The sequence below is a fragment of the Rhinatrema bivittatum genome, chromosome 8 (assembly GCF_901001135.1).
Source record: "Rhinatrema bivittatum chromosome 8, aRhiBiv1.1, whole genome shotgun sequence".
Lineage (NCBI taxonomy): Eukaryota > Metazoa > Chordata > Amphibia > Gymnophiona > Rhinatrematidae > Rhinatrema > Rhinatrema bivittatum.
The window spans coordinates 168,490,094-168,516,101 of NC_042622.1; the positions used below are offsets into that span (position 1 = coordinate 168,490,094).

The 26,008-nt window shown below is 49.4% G+C and overlaps 1 protein-coding gene across 1 annotated transcript; it reads right to left on the bottom strand.

The window, feature by feature from the left end:
* Window positions 1-2,555: 2,555 nt before the first annotated feature.
* LOC115097843 lies at window positions 2,556-7,853 on the bottom strand. Its single transcript, XM_029613951.1, has 4 exons — window positions 7,319-7,853; window positions 5,897-6,004; window positions 5,530-5,599; window positions 2,556-4,183 (listed from the first exon to the last, which is right to left on the bottom strand). The coding sequence occupies exons 1-4, from the start codon at window positions 7,616-7,618 to the stop codon at window positions 3,864-3,866; spliced, it is 798 nt and encodes a 265-aa protein (XP_029469811.1). The 5' UTR covers window positions 7,619-7,853; the 3' UTR covers window positions 2,556-3,863.
* Window positions 7,854-26,008: the final 18,155 nt, after the last annotated feature.

The window sequence follows — 26,008 nt, forward strand, 5'->3', positions numbered from 1 at the left end:
GCCTCCATTAGGAGAGCTGGATGGTCGCTCGGGGCATCAAACCTTTAGCAAAATCCTGCCAGCAATAGGCCCTGGGCCACAGACAGAGCCCATCCGACCAGTAGCCAAAGAGAAGGGAGAGGCCTGGGGCTGCTTGCAGAGCCCATTCCGCCAGTGGTTGAAGAATTCAGGCGGCTTAGCAGTAGAAAAGGGGAGAGAAAGAGGACAATGAATGCTGGGTAAGTGTGGAGAGGTGGAGAGCGGGCACTGGGCAAGTGCAAGGCAGGTGGTGGATTGATGAGAGTTATACTGAGTGGAGGGGCTGGAAGGAGAAATTGTGTAGGGTGGGTGACGTGCGAGGGAAAGCAAGAAGGTGCTGCGTGGGTGAGGGGCAGAGACAGTGCATGCGTGCTGTGCGGATGAGGGTGGGATGGAGGGACAGGATGCTGGCACTGTGGAAAGAGGACAAAAAGACTGAGGCGATGCCGGTATGCAAGCGTGGAAGGGAGAGGACAATACTGTGGGCGAAGGGAGAGAGAAGAAATGCTGAGCACTATAGGAGGCGGTAAAGGTAGAGGGATATTGGAGATGGTGATGAAAGAGATCCAGGGGATGCAGTACAGTACAGAGACCAAGGTGCCAAAGAAGGGAGCGGCTGCCAGTAGGCACCTAATGCCCTTGCACCAGCCCTGAGTGGTGCTGCTATTGGTGCCCCTCACCCCCCATGTGCTGTGGATACAGCTGCCCTGGGAGAAGGGATGCAGGTCCTGCCTGGGCAGCGTCAGCCATGCCTCCTATAGTGCAGGCTGATGCTTGGCCAGACCCAGGGTCTCAAGTGTCGTCACAGCTTTAAAATGGTAAGAATGTGGGACTATAGTGAGAATGCCAGCAGGTCACAAACGGACGAGTCCTGGTAGTATGGACGATGACAGATTTCAAGAGGGAGAGATGGAGCAAGGCTGATAGTAAACTGAGGCACTGGTTCACAGTCAGGACAAAGTTAGGAATTCAAAATGCCACTGCAGGATTCCCGACGGAGGATGTCCTCTGCACTGTACAGAAGCACCACACCTCTAGCTTTTATACCACTCCACCTATTAAGGTTTGCAGGTACTGAGGCAGGGGTCATAAGGGACATCTCCCATTGTGTGCCTGTGGTCAATATGGCCTAATCTTGCACCCTGTTTAAAGAGAATAGGGGAATTGCTTATAGAGAAGTCTTTATAAATATAAAGATGCAGTGAGACCTGTACGTGTTTGTTTTTTTTAAGTTATCTATCTACAGCAGTGGTTCTCAACCTTTCTAATGCCGTGACCCCGCAATACAGTTCCTCATGTTGCGGTGACCCCAAACCAAAAAATAATTTTGGTGGCTACTTCAAAACTGTAATTTTGCTACAGTTATGATTCGGAATGTAAATACCTGATATGCATTATGTATTCTCATTGCTACAAATCAAACATAATTATACATTGGGGAACAGTGTGAACTACATCTTATAGTGGTCTCTTATAGTATAAGACCGATGTAGTTCACATTTTTAAATGTATGGTGCTTTGTGTAAGTGTAAGCTGCTTTGTGTACTGTGTAATGATTACACACAAAGCACCTTACACTTACACAGTATTGTGTGTATGTACTGTTTTTACATTATTAACCTTTTTTACACCAGCAGGCTGTCTCGCAGGCTCTCTTGGCTCTCCGCCTCTTGCCTCTCCGCCTCCTAGGCTTCTGTCCTCCAGCGCTTGCTACGTCCGCCCACTGATGACGTCAGCAAGCGCCGGACACATGTAATGCGCTGCTATGGACTGTGGAGCGTTCCCCCCGCTTCCCCCGCTCCTTAGGCCCCGGACGGATGATGCAATCCCGTCTGCGCATGCGCGCAGGCATTCAGTTTGGAACGCGCATCCATAACGGCGTGCGTTCCAGCTGAATAGCGCTGCTGCAGACGGTAGCGCGACTTCTCAGCGGCTAAAGCCATCAGAAATATGTATTTTCCGATGGCTTTAGGCGACCCCTGTGTTTTGGTCGTTCGACCCCCGCCGGGGTCGCGACCCACAGGTTGAGAACCGCTGATCTACAGACTGTAGAATTTTGCATCTCCATCTGCTGGAGACAGAGAAATACCTACGGATTGTAGGTGGCACCTCAGGGCATAGGGCAGGGTCAGTCAAAACTTCTCTGTCTCCATCTGCTGGAGGGGAGGCAAAACCCAGGAATCTGGACTGATCCGGGTACGTACAGGGAATGAGCATTCTCTGGCTGTGTTTCTAGGAAAGCTGCAGGGAGTGCTGTGGTCTTTTCCATAGAGCTGGATTTCGGTGTTTCCTATAGCAGGTGAGGCAAATGTTCTCCTACAGTGCCACAAAACAGCTGTGGTCCGCAGCGTATCCATGCTAAATATGCATGAGATAATATACATTTGCATATAATGGAAGCACTGCGTGCAACCTCATATACATTCATTGCGGATATCCCGAACACCAAACCTGTCTGTGGCACTTCAGGACCAGAGCTGCTTACCCCCCTGTTTATCATTGGGCTTTTTATTGTCTCTCCGGTTGGAGAGGGCCTGGCCTGCTCTTTCCTTCCAGAACCCATCTGACTCTCCCTGCTGCTTGGGCCTTGAGAAGTGGGTGCGCGAGGCGTCAGACGCTGGTTTTCGCCTGCCGCCTCTCCTGGGCATTCTCAGCTACTAAAGTTTCTTTTACGACATTTCTTTCTTGTGTCCTGTAATAAAGATGGGCCCTGGGGGTAAGGAGAGGAAGGAGTCTGGAAATTAAAATTAGGAGCTAAATCTCCCGGACACCTAAATGGCACTTTTATGGCTTTTCCCAGAATGTCTGCTTAAGCAGCTCTTATTAAATAATAATAATAATAATGATCAGAAAGCCTTGTGCCTCACAGCTGTTGGATTTTGCCCAGGGAGGTGCTAGATAGCTGCTATTGGTCAAGGCAAGTACACAGTACGTGACTGTGTCTTCCCTGCTCCTCCAGTTCAGCATCATACAAACCTTAGCTGTATACACACACATGTACATGCACGGCCAGTTCTCCTACCTGAACACACTCACTCAGCTCTTCTACAAACCTTGCCGCCAAGTGGCAGCACTGCCAGAGGAGGGACTCCAGTTTAACTGGCAGAGCTGGCTCCAGCTCCTGTCACCAGGAGCACTACGATGGCAGCAGTATTCATGGGGGGGAGAGCGGGAAGGAGCGACCCAGCCATTGCCTAATACTGCCAGCTAGTGCCCAGGTTTAGGGTGCAGGTGTATGGTCTATGGCCCCTGCCCAAAGGACTTCTGTGTCAATAGCTGGGCCATAGCGGAAGGGGGATCAAGAAATGGAGAAATATCCCAAGATAAAAAGACTAGTACAAACGTGATAATATTATTGAATGTTTGAATGTACAATACATAATGCTCCAAGGCTCCCCTTAGTCTGAGGAGCCCCCTGCTCATTATGCACGGAGGATTTCAGTGCCTGTTCTGCACCCCATAGAGAAACTAACTCCTCTGTCATGGGCCTGTTCAGGCCTCCAGGCACGCAGCAGGGCCTTGCCCAGGATGACCCAAGAACAAGCGAGCTCTAGGCAGAGATGTCCAACAAGCAAGCAGGCCTGGCCTTCACTACCATTTGTTAGGCCTCTGGCTCCGATGGGCCTTCCCTACGGAGGATGCAGAACAGTAAAATGGGGCGGGCTTTCACAAAGTTAGCAAAAACTGAATTTGAGATCTCTGAGGAAGGGGCGTGCGGATGACCGTGTGCGCACATCTTTTACGCCGCACTGACAAGGGATGTCTCCTCTAGACCTTACATCACAATGCCAGCTGGCAGGTTGGCAGAAGCTGCCGCGCTCTCCTTCGGCCCGACCCATGTTCTGTTATGGTTGGGGGGTTTTTTTGGATTGCTGGGGGCTGGCCTCCAGGTCTGTGTTCACATAGTGGAAATGGGAGCCGTCGCACAGCACCGGCTGGGGGCTCTTTCTCTTCCAGACACTGAGAGAGTCCATGTGTCCTGGCCAGCTGGGCAAGCGCATCCGTTTCACACAGCAGAAATCCGTGGCTAGCGCCAGCTGGAAGTCACGGGATGTGGACTGCCCCCAGGGATTGGCTGACAGGGTTTCCCCTAGCAGCTCCCCGATGTGGACGATGGTTTCTCCTTGATAGAATGCCAGACAGTCCAGGGAGAATGAGGAGGATTCTAAAAATGCAAGGAATACAGAGAAGTAGTGTAACCTCAGTGCCACACCCATGTTCCTGCTGTCCTCACTGTAACATACAGACCAACACAGTGCTGCCCCCTGACATTAAAACTGAAAATCACAGTAACGCTACGTGGTCTGGAGGGAAGGCTTTGGTTTGATGCCACATGCAGATAACTCCACTGCAGTGTCAGAACTGGAAGGATGGCGCCTCCGGCAGGACCTGCACCAAGATGACAGCGACTCCAAGAGTGCAGCGTCTCCTCTGGCCAGGGGCTGTGGGGCTGGCACGTGTGTGTGGCTCTTCCCCTTAGCTTGGCAGGAATTGATAATGCTGTGGGCGGGGGGTGGGGGGGGCGCTCTGATTCCCCACCCTACCCCTAGCAGTGCCTGCACGGAGACGACAGCCCCTCCAGCAGTGCAGCACCTTCCCTTACATTCAGGCCGATACAGTACAATGCGCTCCGGTGGAGCGCACTGTTAACCCGCGATTGGACGTGCGTTTTCGACGCGCTAGCTTTACCCCTTATTCAGTAAGGGGTAATAGCGTGTCGAAAACGCGCGTCCAACCCCCCCCAAACCTAATAGCGCCTGCAACATGCAAATGCATGTTGATGGCCCTATTAGGTATTCCCGCGCGATATAGTAAGTAAAATGTGCAGCCAAGCCGCACATTTTACTTTTAGAAACTAGTGCCTACCCAAAGGTAGGTGCTAATTTCTGCCGGCGCCAGGGAAGTGCACAGAAAAGCAGTAAAAACTGCTTTTCTGTGCACCCTCCGACTTAATATCATGGCAATATTAAGTCGGAGGTCCCAAAAGTTAAAAAAAAAAGTTAAAAATTTAAAAAAATATATATATAAAATAGGCCCGCAACTCGCGGGTTGAAAACCAGATGCTTAATTTTGCTGGCATCCGGTTTCCGAACCTGTGGCTGTCAGCGGGCTCGAGAACCGATGCCGGCAAAATTGAGCGTCGGCTGTCAAAACCGCTGACAGCCGCCGCTCCTGTCCAAAAAGAGGCGCTAGGGATGCGCTAGTTTCCTTAGCGCCTCTTTTTGCCGCAGACCCTAATTTAAATAAATTAATTTTACTGTATTGCGCACTCAGGAGAGTGTCCTGGGCGCTCGCCCGCTCTCCTGCGATTTTTACTGTATCGGCCCGATTACTGGCAGAATTCTGGGTGCATATGGATTATAGTTTATTTCAGATTTGGCAGAAGAAGTTTGTGCTCTCTCCTTGTGCCGGGAAGAACCTGCTCCTTTTTGTAGCTGTGTCTACCTGAGGCCTCCCAACTCCCTAACTTATAGCCTCTTCTTTTACTGGAAGGAAATAATGACCTCTTACCTTCGGCATCAGGCCAGGAGAGAAGTAAAGCCCTCTCAGGGTACTGTTCCAGGATTTCAGGGCCACTTGTCTGGAAAAATAAACGTCTGATTAGCACCAAACAGCAGTGACAGAAGTAAGAGTGGCAGACTCCTGTCAGCCCATAACCTGGGGCACAGAGAGGCAGTGTGCTCCCTGCTCACAGTCAGGGACTGCAATCGGACACAATATCTGCCATTATAAGCTCTCAGCAGCCCTCGTGTCCTCTGCAATACTAAAGTTCCTGAGCTCTAAAGCGTTTCTTGCAGGCAGAGAGGCAGTGATGTGCTGCTTTGCATCCTGCCGCCTTGTGACGGTGTAAGAGAGAATGGAATATTACAGCCTGTACCAAGATCTCTGTGTATCTCATCTCTGGAGGGTACACATGGTTCATGTCAAAGGACAGCACGTCGACTCCTGCACAGCTCTTCAGCAAAAACTCCCAGTATCCAGTGCCCTGAAAGCACAGAAAAGGCAGAGAAAATGACATTCAGAAGAGGGCTGTGGTGTCAGACCTTAAACAATGCAAAGTACTGCGAGCACGTTTCATTTGGATTAAAATGGTAAAATTATTTCACCCCATTGGGAGGGGGTTTATGTTTCTATCCTGTTCGGGTGGGAGGTGGAAGAGAAGGTGTCAGGAAGATCTGAGGAGTTCTCTTGCTGCCACCTGCTGCCTGGCTCATGTGTGGGCTGTCACCTGGTGGCCGGACTCGGTAGGATCTCTCCTTAGCCACAGAATGCAGCAAAGGTCTGAGGAAGTCAGCCCTACAGTTCCCTCGCTTGCACCAAGTCATGCGGCCCACAATTTGTGATTTGGCCTATTAAAAGAAAGCACAAGATGTCTTATTAATATAAAGAGGGTGTTATGGAGTTCAAAAGCTAGACCCAATATTCACATCTGCCTTTCCAATGCTATTAATCCTTTCCCAGAATGTAAAGAGACAGAGATCAGTCAGTACTGAGGCTTCCCAGACTGACTTGAGGGTCAATCACTCTGTATCAACTCTACACATGTGAGTTTCTCAGGTCCAACCTGCATACGTAGGACACAGTGGAGTAAGAGGCCCACCTAGCCTGTCCAATGCACTTCCTGTGACAGCCCACAGACCTCAGCTGATCTCTGGCAGTCCCCTCACTTCTTGGTCATCAGTGCTCCTCTCAGGATTTTTTAAATTATGTTACTCCTATTCCCACTACCTTCATGGGGGGAGGATCACAAGAGAAAAAGTAATTTAGGTGCTTACAGTCACTACCCTGAGCTCCCTTTCCCTCAGTGCAGGAAGGATGTGCCTTGTTACGCAGCTCCTCCACTTTTCCCAGTAGGTAAACGTGCTGCACAGAAGCAGAGCAATTCAGAAGCCCATTTTACACCCAAACATCTTTTGCTGGCAGGAAATTGCTGGTTTTATGTATCCCATGAGAAAATCATTTTAACTGTATTTTGTGTTCATTTAAAATAATTTTTGCTAGGATACTGGAATAGACCTTAAGAAAACCAAATTAATCATTAAATCTCCCAAGAAAAGGAAGCAAATGTGAGAGTTTGGATGTGACACACAAATGTATATCTATAGAGGGATGCCTGCCATGCCTGAGTCTCTGCTTCTAGAAGCTCTTTTTCACTTCTTCTGCATTATTTATACCTTGGAATATCTCCATCTCTCAGGTGTAAGCACTGCATGGAATGGGGGGATGGGGGGGGATTTTGCCCAGGTGTCAGCTCCCCCTCTCCCTCTCTCCACCCCACCCGTGTCCGGCCTTTACTCACAGCCCCAGCAGACACCAGAGGCAGGCGCAGAGAGGAGAGCAGCTGCAGCGCCTCTGGGCTGGGGACAGAGAAGGAGAAGAGGATCTGGAGGTGTTGGCAGCTGCAGTCCTCATCCAGGTCCCTGAGCAACTTCAGCAGTTCCTTCCTCCGGGGGGCCGGCAGCTGGGGGTCACAGAAGCGCCGCACGTCCGCGGGCAGCTGCTCCATCTTTGCTTGGTACAGCTGGTAGTAGAGATTCTCCCCGCCGTGCTTCCTCTCTTGCAGAGAGCGCCAGCGGAGCCCTGGAGATGCCCCAGCCATGCCCCGAGAGCTGCCTGCAGCCCGGCTAAGGACTCGACTGGGGCGATGGCCCGATCCCCCTGCAGTGAAAAAGTGCACGGAGTGGCGGCAGACGGACCGGCGGATCTGCCTGGCACGCAGGACGAAAGCGAAACTTGAGCAGCTAGGCTGCAAACAAGAGGAGACCTTCCCAGGCCAGATCTGTGCTCCTCTGGCTCCCTCTGTTGGGATCAGAGAATATTGCTCGGGCTGCTCCTTCCCTTGCCTTAGTTATGTTCAGTAAGGCTCAGAGTATGCAAACTCTCTCATGCATATTCATTAGGCATAGCCTAACTATCTGACTAGCCGTAGGGGTCACCAGGACAGTTTTGAGAGCCACTGCATTCACACCCAGCCATCAGAGTAAGGCAAGTCTGGCTCGGGGTTTTTTGTTTGTTTTTTTTTTTTAGCTCTGTGTATTCTGGGATTTGTAGTCGTGTTTTGTTTGTTTTGGGGTTTTTTTCCCCCTCAATGCTATTCGCAGGACAACAAAACCCATAATAATAGGAACAGCAAGAGCAGACTTGGCTTAGAGGTTCTCTGATGGCTCAGAGATAATTTGTTAGCTTTGAAATTACATTTCCAGGCTAGGTGAAGTTTCCCATCACTCTCTTCCCTCATTTGTGTGTTAAATGCAGCAGTTTGGGATACCCCATAGCCATTTATGGCCACTTGTTTTTAATGTTCCTAAAAATCATGTGTTTCTTCTTAAGGGCCGGACAAGAAGGAATTGAGTCTACTTGTCCCAATGCAGTCTGGGATTTGTGGTTCTCCTTCCCCTAACTTGAACTGCAGGTTTTAGAATGCACTGGTGAATCTCTGTCTTGATGCAATATTTGGCTCAGTGAATAAAGATTTTAAAGCTGGGGCTCTGGTCTCTGGCCACAAATCACAGGAGTTCAGTAAACAAAGATTTCATTGTGGCATTAATGTATAACAGAAGGGTGGGGTGGGGTAATCCTCTGGTCTCTTCTCGCCCTCTCCCAAATTGCTTGCCTTTTACAATTATGGAAGGGGAAGGGGAAGTGCTTGAATGAGCTTTTAGACGTGTTCAGGCAGCTCTCTGTGAACTCTGAGCCAGGGTGTGGCAGAAGGCTGTAACAAGTCATAATTGCACAATCTCTAGTGCGGGTATGAGGGTTTTAGGATTCTAAAAACTTGAATATTTTACCTTGTCTTTGGTGACATCTGTAGTGCTCACTGACAGTCAAAGCACCCAGCAGCAAAACAGTTGGTGGTGGCATTTTTCAATGTTTTTCCATAAGAGGCACTTTGTACCAGGAGTTCTCTTTTATTATTCCCTGCTCTGTACTAAACCTCAGCCCAAAATATTAAGTAACATGATTTGTTGATTTACAATAAAGCTCAAATTAAACCTGTTGGGTGGTGCCCTGCATGGAGAGACAGGAGTGTGTATGCAGTAGCAGAGCATCATGGCAATGTGTGAGGGCTGTGTACATGAGGACTGTATAAATCAGGGTAGTGTACATGAGCGCTATATAAATCAGGGCAGTGTATGTAAGGGCTGTGTACATGAGGATTGTATAAAGCGGGCAGAGTATGTGACGGCTGCATACATGAGGGCTGTATAAATCGGGGCAGTATACATGAGCACTGTACAAATCAGGGCAGTGTATGCAAAGGCTGTGTACATAAGGGCTGTATAAATCCGGGCAGTGTATGTGAGTGCTGTGTACATGAAGGCTGTATAAATCCGGGCAGTGTATGTGAGAGCTGTGAACATGAGGGCTGTATAAATCCGGGCAGTGTATGTGAGAGCTGTGTACATGAAGGCTGTATAAATCAGGGCAGTGTATGTGAGAGCTGTGTACATGAGAGCTGTATAAAGCGGGGCAGTGTATGTGAGGACAGTGTACGTCAGGGGGAGGGGTAATATCTCCAAATGGGTCAGCTTTTGTGCAAGACAGGAATGAACGTCACTGGTGAGCCAGGGTGTGCTGGATATGATCTCAGTCTCTCAAATGTATTGTTAGTTCTCGTAATACTTGCATTGTACCAAAAGAGCTTTCTTTTGAAGTTCATGGGGTGTAATATATACAGGCGACTGGCATAAGTGCGCCTGGAAGTTATTTTTAATAAGGCCTGTGGCGCCAAACTCAGTTGTGACTATTTCTGTATCTTTTTGCCTCATTATTCATGGCCTCTGATTTCATCCTTTGGTACTTAAGGATCTTCGCTCTCCATATGATCCACAGAAAGAAATGTCCCTGGTGATCAGAACTTCTTCATTCTCCACACTTCCCTCAGGGTCATAATCCCAGTGCTTTTCTGGTGCAGGGAGGTTATAATGTTTGAACTGTTTCTAGTGGATGAGCTGTACCACCTTTTTATGCCTTTATGCGTGCAGGCGTTCTGCCATCAGCGATGAGATGTGGAACTGCATCCAGTTCTTTTTTACAGAATCTGTATTTGTCTGTTTTGCTGGTTTTTCCCTCTGCTGTCTGTGAACCATCTTGTCGTAGTCCACTGTCCTGTGCTGCAATTCTCAGTCTCTCATCTTTAGGTTTAAGTTCACCTTTCCTTAGCAATTCTTGGGTCGGGTTTTGATCCGTGTGGGATTGCATAAGTAACTCTCTAAATTTCCCACTGAGTTTCTGCTTTTCCCCATTGTTTGCTGCTCTGATTCTTTAAAGAGTGTTTCCTCTTTTTTTGCACATTCTCTTGCTTCTCTCCTTCATGAGCTGTTACATTCTTCTTTTTTCTTTCCACTCCTCAAATCAGTTGTCCAAGCTTAAGGATGGAGACAAATTTTGGCCTTTCACTTGCATACTTCAGCACTTGTTGAGTACTTGGATCTGTTGATGCTGTTAGGTATGCATGCAGGCCTGTATGTGCAGTCTTTTTCTGTGTACATTTTATAGTGTATATGATGACAGTATACATCAGGGAACTCTATAAGAGAGACATGGAGGCCTATATGTGCAATCTCTTTATATGTACATTGGGTAGTGTATATGATGTCAGTTTACATCAGGGTAGTGTAAGAAAGAGCCATGCACGCCTGTATGTGCAATCTTTTTCTGTGTGCATTGGGTAGTGTATATGATGACAGTATACATTGGGACAGTGTAGAAGAGGGGCATGCAGGCCTGTATGTGCAATCTCTTTCTATATACATTGGGTAGTGTATATGATGACGGTATATATCAGGGCAGTATATGAAAGGAGCATGCAGGTCTGTATGTGCAATCTGTGTACATTGGGGCAGTGTATGAGAGGGGTATTGAGGTCTGCATGTGCATCATATACACTACATTGGGTAGTGTATATGATGACAGTACACAACGGGGCAGTGTATGAAAGGAGAATGGAGGCCTGTATGTACATTGGGGCAGTGTATGAGAAGGGCATGCAGGCCTATATGTACAGTATTTTTCTGCATACATTGGGGCAGCATATGAGAGAGGCATGTAGACTTTGTATGTGCAATCTGTTTCTGTGTACATTGGATTGTGTATATCATGACAGTATATATCGGAGAAGAGTATGAGAGGGGCATGCAGGCCTATAGGTGCAATCTCTTTCTGTGTCATTGGCTAATGTATATGAAGACAATATATATCAGAACAGTATATGAATGGAGCATGCAGGCCAGTATGTGCAATCTCTTTCTGTGTACATTGGGTAGTGTATATGATGCAAGTATACATCAGGGCAGTGAGGAGATGGGCAGGCAGGCCTGTATGTGTAATCACTTTCTGTGTACATTGGAGCCGGTTATGAGAGCGGCATACATGCCTGTATATGCAATCTCTTTCAGTGTACATTGCGTAGTGTACATCAAGGCAGTGTATCAGATGGTCATTCAGGCCTGTATGTGCAATCTCTTTCTGTGTAAATTGGGGCAGTGTATGAGAAGGGCATGTAGGCCTGTATGCGCAGTCTCTCTGTTTACATTGGATAGTGTATATGATGACGATATATATCTGGACAGTGTATGAGATGGGCACGCAGGTCTGTATGTGCAGTCTCTGTGTACATTGGGTAGTATATACGATGACAGTATATGTTGGGTGTTGCGCCCATCGGTCGCAGATGGCTGCGACCTTTGCTGCTCACCTCTTTTTGCCCTGCAGCTCCAAGTCTAGGGAGGATGGCCGCCTCGGCTTCTGCACGCCACCCTCCATGGCGTCCCCAGGACGGTGCTGGCGCTCCCGGCAGCCATCTTACTTCTGGGGTGACCTAGGGCATGCGTGTGCGTGCCTGCCCCCATTTTAACCACGTCATGGTGGGAACCTCAGGGGCGTCCCCACCGCATGACGTCACTGCCTACATATATATAATCTCATCGGGCCAGCATACCATCGATTTAGCAAGGATTCCTGTCCTGCTCAATTCCGCCATTCTGGGACTTAGCTTTGCTGTTCCTGCGCTCCTGTCTGAGTGATCTAGGTTCCCGCTCCTTGGGGGTCTTGCTGCACTCAGGGCTATCCGCTCCTTGGAGAGCCATCTCTACTTGCCTCACTTCTCTAACCCAGTGAGTCTCTTCCTATTTCCACAGACGACCCTTCAGTGCTCCTGTACCTCGGGTCTCCACGGTGCCTACCACTACAGCTGGCTACTCTGTTCAGAGTGAATACTGGATCTGCTCTACAACTTCCTCCTTCTTCTCTGTGTGGATTGTCTGGTTACCCCACTCTGCGGACCACTACCGGAGACAGCCTGCACAAGTCTTTACGAGAGAAGGTATTCCCTGGGTTACCCCGTGCTGTGGACCACTACCAGGACAACCTACACAAGCTTCATCTAGAGGAAGTATTCCCTGGCTTACCCCACACTGCGGACCACTGCCGGAGTGACCTGCTTACAGGTCATCTACTCTGGACTGAGTCTATTAACCCGCTCCTTGGGTTATCTTGCTGTATAATAAACTATTTCCTCTGGTGTCCATCACTGTTGAGACCCCGCCTGTCATGGTGACTCCCCACAGGGCTCATCCCTGTGGGTGGAGTCAGCTCTTGCCACGGCCCAAGGGCCCACTAATTAGTTCTAAACACACAGAACGTAACAGATTGCTAACTCCATGGACCCGGCTCAGCTCTCAGCCTTACAGGCCATTCCTGGCCTGGCTCAACAGATTACAAAACAACAGAGGTCTCTCGATACCTTGGCTACAGCCTTTAACCAGCTGAGTTCCAGACTGAGTAATTCCACAACTTCTGACATGAATGCATCACTCCCGATGGTTACCGGGCGTACTACAGTTCCTTTGCCAGCTGCCACTAGTTCCTCAGGAGATTCCCTGTTCTGTAGGGGCTTTCTAAATCAGTGCTGCAGGCACTTCTCCTTACAACCGGCGTACTTCCCTACTGCCGCTACCAAGACTATGTATATTTTGTCCTTGTTGGATGGAAAAGCCCTGGCCTGGGCTTCACCTCTTTGGGAATGCAATGATCCAGTCCTTAATGACTTGCCTGGGTTCCTGGCTCTCTTCAAGTCAGTATTTGATGACCCCGCTCACCAGTCAATTGCCGGTTCTGCACTCCTGAACCTCCAACAAGGAACCAAGCCACTCTCAGACTACGTGATCGAATTCAAGACACTGTCTTCTGAACTCCTATGGGATTCAGGTTGCTTAAGAGCTATTTTTCTACGAGGCTTCAATCCCCGTACAAAAGATGAACTTGCTGCACGGGAATTGTCTGATATTTTAAGCTCACTTATGGACCTTCCTGGGTGTATTGATCATCGTATACGCGAACGCTCTGTTGAGGTGAAACCTCTTAAGAAGCACATATCCGGAGGAACCCGCTCTCGGCCCCTACCATCAGCTCCGGTCCAGTCTTTACCTAATCCTGAAGAGGAAGACGATCCTATGCAACTTGGCCATGGCCACTTGACCGCCAAAGAGAGCCGCTATCGCAAAAAGATGGGCCTCTGTATGTATTGCGGGAAGACCGGCCATGCAATCCAAACCTGTCTTATCTGTCCGGGAAACATGCAGACCTAGGATCTGCTGGAGGACTCTTCCTAGGTCTGACTGCTCCATCTCCTCCACTGACCCTCCCTGTTTCCATCATCTCTGGGCCTCTCGAATTTGCCACTCAAGCATTAGTCAACTCTGGTGCAGGTGGGAATTTTATTCTGAAGAGATTGGTAGAGAACCTACGACTTCCCACTGAGCCAGTATGCACACCGCTGCTTCTCTCTTCCATTCACGGCGAGCCACTGCCAGGAGAGGTTTCACTCACCACACAACCTATTTGCCTATGCACAGGATCCCTGCATACCGAGACCATCACATTCCTGGTTCTCGAAAAGGCTATTCACCCCATAGTGCTTGGCATACCATGGTTACAAGACTACTCTCCCCAGTTCAACTGGTCTTCTATGGAGTTATCACAATGGGGGCCTAATTGCCATGACAGATGCTTTAAAAAAATAACTCCACTACCATGTATAGCTACCGCTACTGCTCCTCCTGGTCTACCACCGCAGTACGCAGTACGGTGATAAAAAATTGCTTGCTATCAAACTTGCGTTCGAGGAGTGGCGTCCCTGGTTAGTGTTGTGTTTGTGGCATTGTGGACCCTTGGTCGCAATGGAGATGACTCCGCTCACGGGGAGGGGCCCTGTGGGAAACCACTGTGATAGGTTGAACTCAGATAGCAGACACAGTATGGATAGAGGCTTTATTGTACTGCTGTAGATAGATGGTGGTAGCAGGAAGGTAAGGCACTGATCCAAGAAGTGCCAGTACGTTCAACAGGCTCAGATGTGAAGTCTCACCCAGATGTTTACGATAGGCGGAAGCCCGCAGTGCGGGTAATGTCGCAGCTGGTGGGTGGAGCTGGAGCACCGGATCGTAGAGGTACTCACAGGAATGACGGTGTCTTCCTGATGGTGGAAAGTTGGGATCGAAGATCCGTGGTGCAGGATATAATGGCTGGTAGGTCCTCAAGGAGCGAGTACCCGATGGTCCGATATCCTGAAATATAGAAGAGAGAGAAAGACCCCCGAGGAGTGGTTGTCTTAGTTAGAGAGGACCCCGAAGGGTAGTTGGAAGCGAGAGACCCCTGAGAAGCGGGTATATAGAGCTTCTACAGGAGCGAGGCCCTTGGAGTGGAAGCAGCGTCTAAGCGTGCAGCTTAGAGCGGTCAGAGTAGCTAAAACCGAAGTCCTTGCTAACTCAAGGTGGTAGTGGAAGCAGAGGCTAGATATACCCGGAGGTACTGACGTCATGCAGTGGGGCCCCTGCCGAGGTTCCCGCCATGACATGTATTTGAGTGTAGGAGAAGTGCGCGCTCGCGCCCTAGGAGGCCACAGGAGTGAGCATGGTGGATGGGGACGCCTATGCTGGTTTGGAAATGCCGAGACCCTCAGCACTCGGCACCGGAGGCAGCCATCTTGCCCAAAGAGAGTGAAAGAGGAGAAAAAGAGGTAAGGCAGAGCGGCCGCAGCTGTCTGCGACAGATGGACGCAACAATTAGAAGGTGCACAACACCAGATAACCGTGTTCACTGATCACAAGAACCTGGAATATCTATGCCATGCACAAAGACTTAACCACCGCCAAGCTCGATGGTCACTATTCTTCAACCGGTTCGATTTCCTGCTAAAATATCGTCCTGCTGACAAGAATGTCTGGGCAGATGCTCTTTCACACTCTTTTACACCTGAAGATGTTCCAGACGCACCACGTCATATCATTAACCCTGAGAAGATAGTTCTGGCTACTACCCATTCAGTTCCCACTGGCAAAACTATAGTTCCTCAAACACTAAGGAAGAAGCTGTTGAATTGGGCACACGACTCACGGTTAGTCGCTACACTGCAGCGATAATATTGGTGGCTGTCTATGAAAAAGGACTTTCAAGCGTATGTGGAGTCCTGCGCTACCTGTGCTAGGCAAAAACCTCCTGCCGATCGCCCTTGGGGTCTTCTCAAGCCATTACCTATTCCAGATGAACCATGGGTGCACATTGCGACTGACTCCGTCATCGACTTACCACCATCTAATGGAAACAATACTATATGGGTCACTGTGGACCGCTTCTCAAAAATGGCGCACTTCGTGGCTCTACCCAGACACATCGTGTCGGACAGAGGTGTTCAGTTCATCGCCAAGTTCTGGAGAGCGCTGTGTCATAAATTCGACATCTCAATAGATCTGACTTCAGCATATCACCCCCAATCTAATGGTCAAACGGAGATAATGAACAGAACCCTCAAATGGTTCATCAGTGCCTATGTCAACTCTAGGCAGAATGATTGGGCGGAGTTACTACCTTGGGCTGAGTTTGCCTTGAACTCACATCCGGTGTCTGCTACTGCATTTCAGATTGTTTATGGTCATCAGCCACTTCCACCACTTCCTATACCATTGTCGGGTACGTCACCAGCAGCTCAAGCTACTGCAGATGAGATCCATCAACTCTGGTCTCAAACCAAAGATCTTTTACATAAAGCAGGACAACGGGCCAAAAGGTGTTATGACGCTCATCATCAAGCAGCTCCCAAGTTTAAGCCAGGAGACAAGGTATGGCTCAGTACCAAATACATTCGGCTCAAGCTGCCTTCTGTAAGATTTGCTCCACGATACAATGGAGCCTTCAATGTCCTTCGCCACCTGGGATCCTTAATTTACAGCTTGAAGTTGCCTCCCTCAATGAAAATACACAATGCTTTCCACGTTTCACTCTTGAAACCACTCATCCTCTCAGAGTTCTATCGCAAGACTCCTGATCCTCAACCTCTTGATGCTGAAGAAGATATTGCATACAAAGTGGATGACATCTTGGATGTACGTAATAGAGGAAAGCAGTGGGAATATCTCATTTCTTGGGAGGGATATGGAGCTGAGGAGAACAGCTGGGAACCTGCTGTCAACATACTTGACAAAGACATGATACATCGGTTACATCTCACTCATTCTAGAAAGCCGAAACCCACTGGGAGAGGGCCCTAAGACGGGGGGGGGGGGGGGGGGGGTACTGTTGCGTCTATCGGTCGCAGACAGCTGCGATCTTTGCTGCTCACCTCTTTTTGCCCTGCAGCTCCAAGTCTAGGGAGGATGGCCGCCTCGACTTCTGCACGCTGCCCTCCATGGCGTTCCCAGGACGGTGCTGGCACTGCCGGCAGCCATCTTACTTCTGGGGTGACCTAGGGCACGCTCGCGCATGCCTGACCCATCTTAAACACGTCATGGCAGGAACCTCGGGGGCATCCCCACCACATGACATCACTGCCTACGTATATATAATCTCATCGGGCCAGCATACAATTTAGTTAGCAAGTATTCCTGTCCTGCTCAATTCCGCCATTCTGGGATTTTGCTTCGCTGTTCCTGTGCTCCTGTCTGAGTGATCTAGGTACCCTCTCCTCAGGGGCCTTGCCGCACTCAGGGCTATCCGCTCCTTGGAGAGCCATCTCTACTTGCCTCACTTCTCTAACCCAGTGAGTCTCTTCCTAATGCCACAGACGACCCTTCAGTGCTCCTGTATCTCGGGTCTCCACGGTGTCTACCACTACAGCTGGCTACTCTGTTCAGAGTGAGTATTGGATCTGCTCTACAACTTCCTCCTTCTTCTCTGTGTGGATTGTCGGGTTACCCCGCTCTGCAGACCACTACTGGATCCACACTGTCTTGGGCAAACGTCTACCACCAGTCTCCGGCCTACCCCGCTCTGCGGACCACTACCGGAGACTGCCTGCACAAGCTTCATCTAGAGGAAGTATTCCCCAGCTTACCCCGCACTGTGGACCACTACCGGACAGACCAGCTTACAGGTCATCTATTCTGGACTGATTCTATTAACCCGCTCCTCGGGTTATCTTGCTGTATAATAAACTACTGCCTCTGGTGTCCATCACTCATGAGACCCTGCCTGTCGTGGTGAGTCCCCACAGGGCTCCTCCCTTTGGGTGGAGTCAGCTCTTGCCACGGCCCAAGGGCCCACTAACTAGTTCTAAACACACAGAACGTAACATTGGGGCAGTGTATGAGAGGAGCATGCAGGCCTGTATGTGCAATATTTTTCTGTATACATTGGGACAGGGTATGAAACGGGCATATAGGCCTATATGGGCAATCTCTTTGTGTGTACATTTTGTAGTTTATATGATGACAGTATACATTGGGGCAGTGCATGAGAGTTGCTTTAAGACTTGTATGTGCAACCTCACTATGTACAGTGAATAGTGTATATCATGACAGTATACCTAGGGGTTGTGTATGATAGGGACATGTAGGCCTGTATGTACAATCTCTTTCTGTGTTCATTGGGGCAGTGTATGACAGGGACATAGAGGCCTGTATGTGCAATCTCTTTCTTTGTGCATTGGATAGTGTATATGATGACAGTATACATTGGGGAAATGTAAGAGAGGGGCATGCAGTCCTGTATGTGTAATCTCTTTCTGTGTACATCGGGGCAATATATGAGAAAGGCAAGCAGACCTGTCTGTACAATCTCTTTCTGTGTACACTAGGGCAGTGTATGAGAGGGACATGCAGGCCTGCATGTGCAATCTCTTTCTGTGTACATTGGGTAGTGTTTTTGATGACAGTACACAATGGGGCAGTGTATGAGAGGGTCATGGAGGCCTGTATGTGCAATCTCTTTCTGTGTATATTGGGTAGTTTATATAATGACAGTCTACATTGGGGCAGTGTAGGAAAGGGGCATGCAGATCTGTATGTCACTTTACTCTCCATTGCCTCAGGTACAAAACTTTGATTGTAAGCCCTCTGGGGATAGGGAAATACCTGCAGTACCTGAATGTAAACCGATGTGATATCTCATATCGAATGTCAGTATATAAAACATAATAAATAAATAAAAAAATATGCAAGCTCTTTCTGTATACATCAGTGATTGAAAGGGGCATGCATGCATGCCTGTATGTGCAGTCTCTTTCTGTGTACATTGGGTAGTTTATATGATGACAGTCTACATTGGGGCAGTGCATGAGAGTGGCATGCAGACTTGTATGTACAATCTCTTTCTGTGTATATTAAGTAGTGAATATGATGACAGTATGCATCGGGGCAGTGTGTGAGATGGGCATGGAGGCCTGTACGTGCAATCTCTTTCTGTGTACATTGGGTAGTGTATATGCTAACAGTATACATTGGGGCAGTATATGAGAGGAGCATGTAAGGGATGTAGAAATAAGGGTAGTATACGTGAGAGTAGTGCATTTGAGGACAGTGTATGTGACAGATGTGTATGCAGGGGCAGTGCATATTAAGATAGTACACATCAAGGCTGTATATATCAGGACAGTGTAAGTCAGGGTTGTAATCTCGTGATTATATTTCCCTGTAGCAGGAGTGTGAAAAATCACAGCAAACTTCAAACTTTCTCTCTGGCTCTACCTGGTGTAAAGGACTTCACATTTGCATAGCTCCTTTGAATTCTAACCACAGTCTTACAGCAAAACTGAGGTGTTAATTAGGAAGTTTATCCAGGGAGAGGGAGCTAGAAATATTCCCTGCTGTCTCCTGACAGTCTCTGAGGGTGAGGCAGTACTTGGGTGGGGAAAAGAGGAGGAGGGATGGGGAGAAAGCAATGCATAAAGTCCTTAATGTAATGGCTCATGTAAAGTAAGTTGTCAGCTATAGTAACTTTTCATTGAAACATGGAAGCATGATGACAGCAAAAGACCATATGGCCTATCCAGGGGCCAATGCAAAATGCTTGAGTGTTTAAACTTCACTGACATTCAGTTTCTTAATGCTCAAGCTCATTTTTTAACTTCCAGTGCAGTAAGCTAATGGTATACTAATTAATTGGGAGTTATTAAATGCACACACACACTGGAAAATGTGCGCAAAGGAAGACCTTAGTTCACTGCAAAACATGGTTTATACATATTAATCATATTTTATGCACAGAAAACATAGTTAATTTGCATAGAGGAATTTGTTTTGTGCATAAAATCCAGGCTCCAGGTCCCATAGAGGAGCAGCTCAAGGCAATTTGCTGCCTGAGGTAAGGAATGGGATGGCACGTCCCCTCCTCTCGCCCCCCCCCCCCCCCAAATCATGGCACAGGTCAAATTATTGAGAGGGCCACGGGGGGGGGGGGGGGGGGAGCTCCCCTTGAAGTCTGTCCCTTTCCATGATTTGAAATGCTGCAGAAGGGGGAAAAGGTCCCAGATGAGAGGCACGTAAGAGTCAGTGCTGGCAACCCCGCCACCCTCCCAGGTACCCTGCCACCTGCCTCGCACGTTTCCCCAGCATTTGCCCTCTGGAGAAGTAGGAGATGGGGAAAGGATGAGGGTCTGCGTGCGGTGGACTCTCTTCAGGAAAGTGCAAGGGTATTAGGTGCACAGGCGAGCTTTATGTGAACGTGCATCCATCAAGTTGTCTGTCGCATTTTTGTGTCTGCTCATCTCCTGTGTTGTTTTAGTAGCATTCTTTTAAAGGAACTTTTATTCTGAGCATGATATAGGTTTTATAGTGTTAAATGTTAGTTTAAAACCTTTACACCTTTGTAAATCGCTTTGATCATGATATAATGATAAGCGATCAATCAAATACTAACTAAATAAACCTTCCTAACCCTCATCGCACACAATTAAATAAAACTGTGTATTTATATGAACAACTTGCACTGAACAACAACACGCCAGAAATCCCTGCAAAAAAGACACTTGGAACCCATATGTCATTAGGCCTAGTGTAAAGTGTGTTTGATGTACCCCTCAGAAAGCCATGAGTAAAACAAATTTCATTATAGTAAACCTCCAATACCAAAACTATACTAACTGCCAGCACTCAAAACAGTAGCAATCTCACCTATGAAAAGGCAACACTGCAAATATTAAATCAATACACCGCATCTTAGGAAAACAGAATAAGCCAGGCTGATATAGATCCCTTGTTGCGTTTGGCGGCTCACAGCCTCCCAGAAGCCACCACACGCACCTCCAGCCCCTGTCACAGGAGGAGGCCCCTCACAGTGGTCATGGCTGACCGCCGCTGACTCCCGCCTTTGGGGCAGGCTGCCACGTTCCTCTTGGGCCCGATGCTGCAGCCATCCCGGCTTCCTCCTAGGCCCACACGTGCCCAATCATGCCCTTCTTAAAGGGCCAGTGTCAGGAATAGGACCAGGATGCCCAGTGATGTCAGCACCTCCTAGGGCCTACTGAAAGCTTTCGCCTTGCCAATAGGTTGACTACCCTGCAGTAGAGCTAATTGCCTCAACGCTATCCTTGCGTTCCAGTCCTTGTCTTCAGCTCCTGTTTCTTGTTCCTGGTTCATATGTGGCTGTCTGTCCATGTCCTGGTCTTTCCCTCATCTCTTCTTCATGGTAAGTCTTCAGTCTTTGGTCGTCAGCGTCTTCTGTGGTCTCCTGTCCTTCTGTTTAGTGTTCTCTTTTGGACTCCCAGCTTGACCCCAGGATCTGGTCCATGACATTGCTGACTCTCCGCCTGCCTCTGACCTTGGACCTCACCTCACTTGTGACTGAACTCTGACTGCCTTTGACCTTTGCCTGGACCACAACTCCAAGTTTCACCGCTTGCCTTATGACCTTCTGCCTGGACCACGACACTGTGCAATCTCAGCCTTCCTGAGACCTCCGCCTGGGCCAATACCTGAGGTCCTCTGACTGCCACAGACCATCACCACTCCACGCTCTGGACCAACCCAGCTTCCCTATTGCATTGGCCTGCACATCTTCACCTCTACAACTCTCCATTGGCACAGAGGCCCATACCTAAGACCAGCTTGCCCCGGCACCCGAGGCTCAACCTAAGGGGAATGTTTGCTTGTATTGGCAAAGCTCCAGTTGAGCCTCTGCTTCCGTCAGCTTCCCCTGATGATGGTGGGGCCCTGCGGAGCCCTTCCCTGCAGGTAATGCCAACTCCCCCTTGGCCCAAGATTCCAGTTTGCCAACAGATAGCCGAGGTCATGAACCCAGCAGAAGCTGCTGCATTACAGGTCATTCCAGGTTTGGCCCAAAAGATCCAGGAGCAACAGTGCTTCCTCGAGGTTCTGGCAGCCTCCATAGGGCGTCTCAGTGCCAGTCTAGACTCCTTAGCATCCCTACTGCCCCAAAGTCTCCTATGCCAGTACCCGCTGACACCCGCAGCACCTCCACTATTACGTAGCAAGTTCCTCGAAACTACTCCAGTGAAACAAGACAATGCGGGGGTTTCATCGACCAGTGCTATATGAACTTTGCCCTTCAATCAGCACTGTTTCTGGACGATTCAGTGAAAACGACATACATCCTTTCCCTTCTGAATGGCAAGGCCTGGGCTTTCCGCGTGTGGGAACGCTCCAACCTGATCCTTCGGGACCGCCAACATTTCATCGTAGCCTTTAAGACTGTCTTTGATGATCCTGATTGCCAGGCAGCCTCAGGTTCAGTTCTCCTCCACCTCCGCAAGGGGCTCTGACCCTCTCTGACTATGCCATTGAGTTCAGGACCCTGGCTATGGAACCAACTGGGGACAGGACGGTCCATACCCCATCTTTTTTAGAAGTATTGTCACCCCGCATCAAAGATTAGTTGGCAACCTGTGAACTCTTTGAGTCTCTCATTGATATGACCGTCCAGATTGACCGCTGTCTCCAGGAGCATAGCCGGGAGCTCCAACCCCCTAGAAGACACGTGGTTGCTGTCATCTGTCTTCAGCGTCTATGCCCTCTATCAGAGTTGCCTTCTTCTTCTGGGACCCGCGCTGAAGAGCTGATGCAATTGGGGTGGGGGCACCTGACCCCTGAAGAGCACCTCCAGTGCTGCCAGGCTAAGTTCTGTCTCTACTGCAGTGTGTTGTGATGCAGCTTGCGGGCTAGGCCCACAAGCAGCCTCTTACCCCACAGCGGGACCCAGAGGCCGCTGCTGCCAATGCACGCTGCCGCCATTGCCACTGTCCTTCCTCTGCGGTCTGGAGGTCTGCCATCACCACTGCCGCCACTGTCCGCAGCGGGCCAGCTGCTGCTGACACCGCTGCCTTCCAAGCGGCATGAGCCAGGTCTCAATGTGGCCTAGAGGCTGCCGCTGACGCCATCCCTTGCAGCTAGGCTGCCGCTGGTCACCTTCCCTGTGTGGCTTGGAGGCCACTGCCAGCGTCATTCCTTTCACAGCTAGGCCGCTGCTGATGCTCTTCCTCACGTGGCCTGAAGGCCGCTGCTGACCAGGTCCTCTTCTACGGCGTGGAGGCTGCTGCGGAGCTCCTCTTCCTGCGACAGGAAGCAGCCATCACTTTCCTTCTTCGTGGCAGGGAGCCGCTGATGTCAGGACCTTCCATTGCGGCACGGACGCTGCCGCCGCCGTTCTCCAAGGTCCTGCCTCCTTCCTAGGTGTGCAGCCGCACCTCTCTTCATTATTTAAAGGGCCCGCAGTGGGTAGTCCTCCATGGCTCCTCCTGATGACGTTCCCGAGGCGTCTCCTCTTCAGCCCTATAAAGAGGGCCCTCTGTCAGTTTGTCTTTGCCTTTGCAAGGAGCTAGTCAGCTCCTGAATTCTTCGTTCCAGCTCTTCGATCCAGGAGACCTCCGTGATCCTTCCTCGCTTCTTCAAGGCACTCTGTTCTTCATGGGAATTCCCTTATCTTCATCTGTGGTTCCTGATCCTTCATCTTCATCTTCGTTTGCCTTCCTGGTCTCTCGTTAGATCCTGCACCCTCGTCCGTCTTGACTTCAGATGTTCTTGTCTTCAGTTGTATCTGATGTTCCATGCTCCGTGTTCAGGTGGTCCAGATGTCCTAGATGTCCAGATGTCCTAGATGTCCAGATGCCCTGTTGTCCTGGTGTCCAGATGTCCTGATGTACCTGATGTTCTATGTTCCAGTCCTGATCCTGATGTATCTGAGTTCTGTGTTCCGAGTCCCAAGTTCTGAGTCTTGAATCCTGATGCCTTATGTTCCAGTCCTGATTCTGATGTCCTTCTCGTCAGCAGCACAAGCCTCGGGAAGACCCTTGCTTTTAATGTTCCGAGTTCCAAGTTCCAAGTCTTGAATCCTAAGACTTGTATCCTTTTCCCGGTCTTTGGAGTACCTCGTGTCTGCTTTGTCCATGACCTGTATCCTGAGTCCTCGTCTGAGTACCCTGAGCCTTCGTCCACGTCTGACTATCCTGACTCCTTGTACTTGTTCCTGTTCCTGTGCCCAGTCCTTGTCCTCTGCCTTCGAATTGACTTCTGGCTTGACCCTGCTTTGCCTGACCACGTCTGACAACCTGAGTCCACTTCTGAGCATCCTGGATCTCCATCTTCGTCTGAGCATCCTATATCTCCATCCACGTCTGATCATTCTGAATCCTTGTTTAAGATCCAAGTATCCTCGTCTCGTCCAAGTTCCAAGTGTCCTCGTCTCATCAGAGTCTCCAAGTACCTGTCTTGTTCCAAGTTCCAGTACCATCACCTATCCTCAACTTCCATCCTGTTGCATCTGCCGTTCCCATAAGGTGGGTCCAAAAGGGCTATCGAGTGGCTGGAGAGCTACCCCAGAGTGCGTTCAGGTTTGGCAGTGGTCAGCCTGTCCGCCCATGCTTGGACACGTCTTGCCTGCCTCGGTGCTTCCATGGAGCTCCTCTGCAGTTGCACCGTGGTCCAAGGGCACTCCACTCTCCCCGGAATCAAGATAGCTCCCTAGCACTTCCGCAAAACAGTGGGTTAGGCCACCGAATAGCTCACTGTCTGGAAGCCAGTAAACTCTCAGGCCTAGGGCACAGCGTGGGGCTGACCCTAGGCCTTACCTCTCTGGCTTCCCATTAACCCTTCCGCTGACAATCTCCGTGGGCAAACAGAACTTTACTCCCTTGGCCCTTGTGGACTCTGGAGCATGAGGTAATTTCCTCATGAAGGCCCTTATGGATCACTTTCATTTACCCACGCTCTCATGCCTAGTCCCACCGGTTCTTTCCTCCATCCATCGGGATCTGTTGCCAAGTAAAATTACCCATACCACAGTTCCAGTGAAACTACATACCAGCTCTCTCCACGTCGAGCACCTGGCTTTTCATGTTATTGACAAGGCCATCCACCCCATGGTCCTGGGTTTACTCTGGCTCCAGCAACATTTGCCTCAGTTTGACTGCGCTTCTCTACAGCTTTCGCAATGGAGCCCTGATTGCCACACTTCATGTCTGGAAAAGGTGGAGACCCCTTAATGTCTTTTGGCATCCGCCATCTTGTTGGGTCTTCCTCCACAATATGCGGAATTCGCCGACGTTTTTTCAAAGAAGAAGGTCAACTCCTTATCCTCTCACAGAGAATACAACTGTGCCATCGAATTGCTACCTAATGCCAAACCACCCCATGGAAGGGTATACCCCTTGTCTCTTCCAGAAATGAAAGCAATGTCAGAGTACATTCAAGAGAACCTGGACAAGGGGTTCATCGGTTGCTCCACCTCTGCAGCAGGCGCAGGATTCTTCTTCATTGGATCTCCTGCATAGACTATCAGGGCCTAAATACGATTACTAGAAAGGATCACTATCCCTTATCCTTAATCTCCGAGTTTTTTGACTGGCTGCAGGGAGCAAAAATATTCTCCAAACTGGACCTATGGGGGGCTTACAATTTAATTTAATCTGACATGGCAATGAGTGGAAAACAACCTTCAACACAAGAGATGGTCACTACGAGTACCTGGTGATGCCCTTCGGCTTATGCAGTGTTCCAGCTGTGTTCCAAAACATGATGAACAAGATTTCCGATATTAAGTCGGAGGCCCCAGAAATAAAAAAAAAAAAATTAGCCCGCAGCTTGCAGGTTGGAAGATGGATGCTCAATTTTGCTGGCGTCCGTTTTCCGAACCCGTGGCTGTCAGCGGGTTCGACAACCGACATCGTTAAAATTAAGCATTGGCTGTCAAACCCGCTGACAGCCGCTGCTTCTGGAAAAGGCCTGATACATCAGGGAGCGAGGCACATACGGGGCCGATACAGTAAAATGCGTGGGAGAGCTGGTGCATTGAGGCGAGCACCCGCTCTCCCGGGCGCGCGATTTAGTATTCAAATGAGGGCCTCCTTATTACCGCAGGCCCTCATTTGAATACTAAATCGTGTGCCCGGGAGAGTGGACGCTCGCCTCGGAGCGCCAGCTCTCCCGCGCATTTTACTGTATCGGCCCGTATGTGCCTCGCTCCCTGATGTATCAGGCCTTTTCCAATTTTAAGGCAAGTGGGGTCAGTGACCTCCAGCTACGACTACCTATCTCCCTAGGCAAACACAATGTCTTCCATGTTTCTCAGCTAAAGCCACTAATTCTCTCATGGCCCTCAAGAAGACCACCAGAGCCACATGAATTCTAGATGTGAATCGGTTATTTACTCTTTCAGATAGTAGAAGTTAGCATGGGGCACATTTAAAACTAATCGGAGAAAGTTCTTTTTTACTCAACGCACAATTAAACTCTGGAATTTGTTGCCAGAGGATATGGTTAGTGCAGTT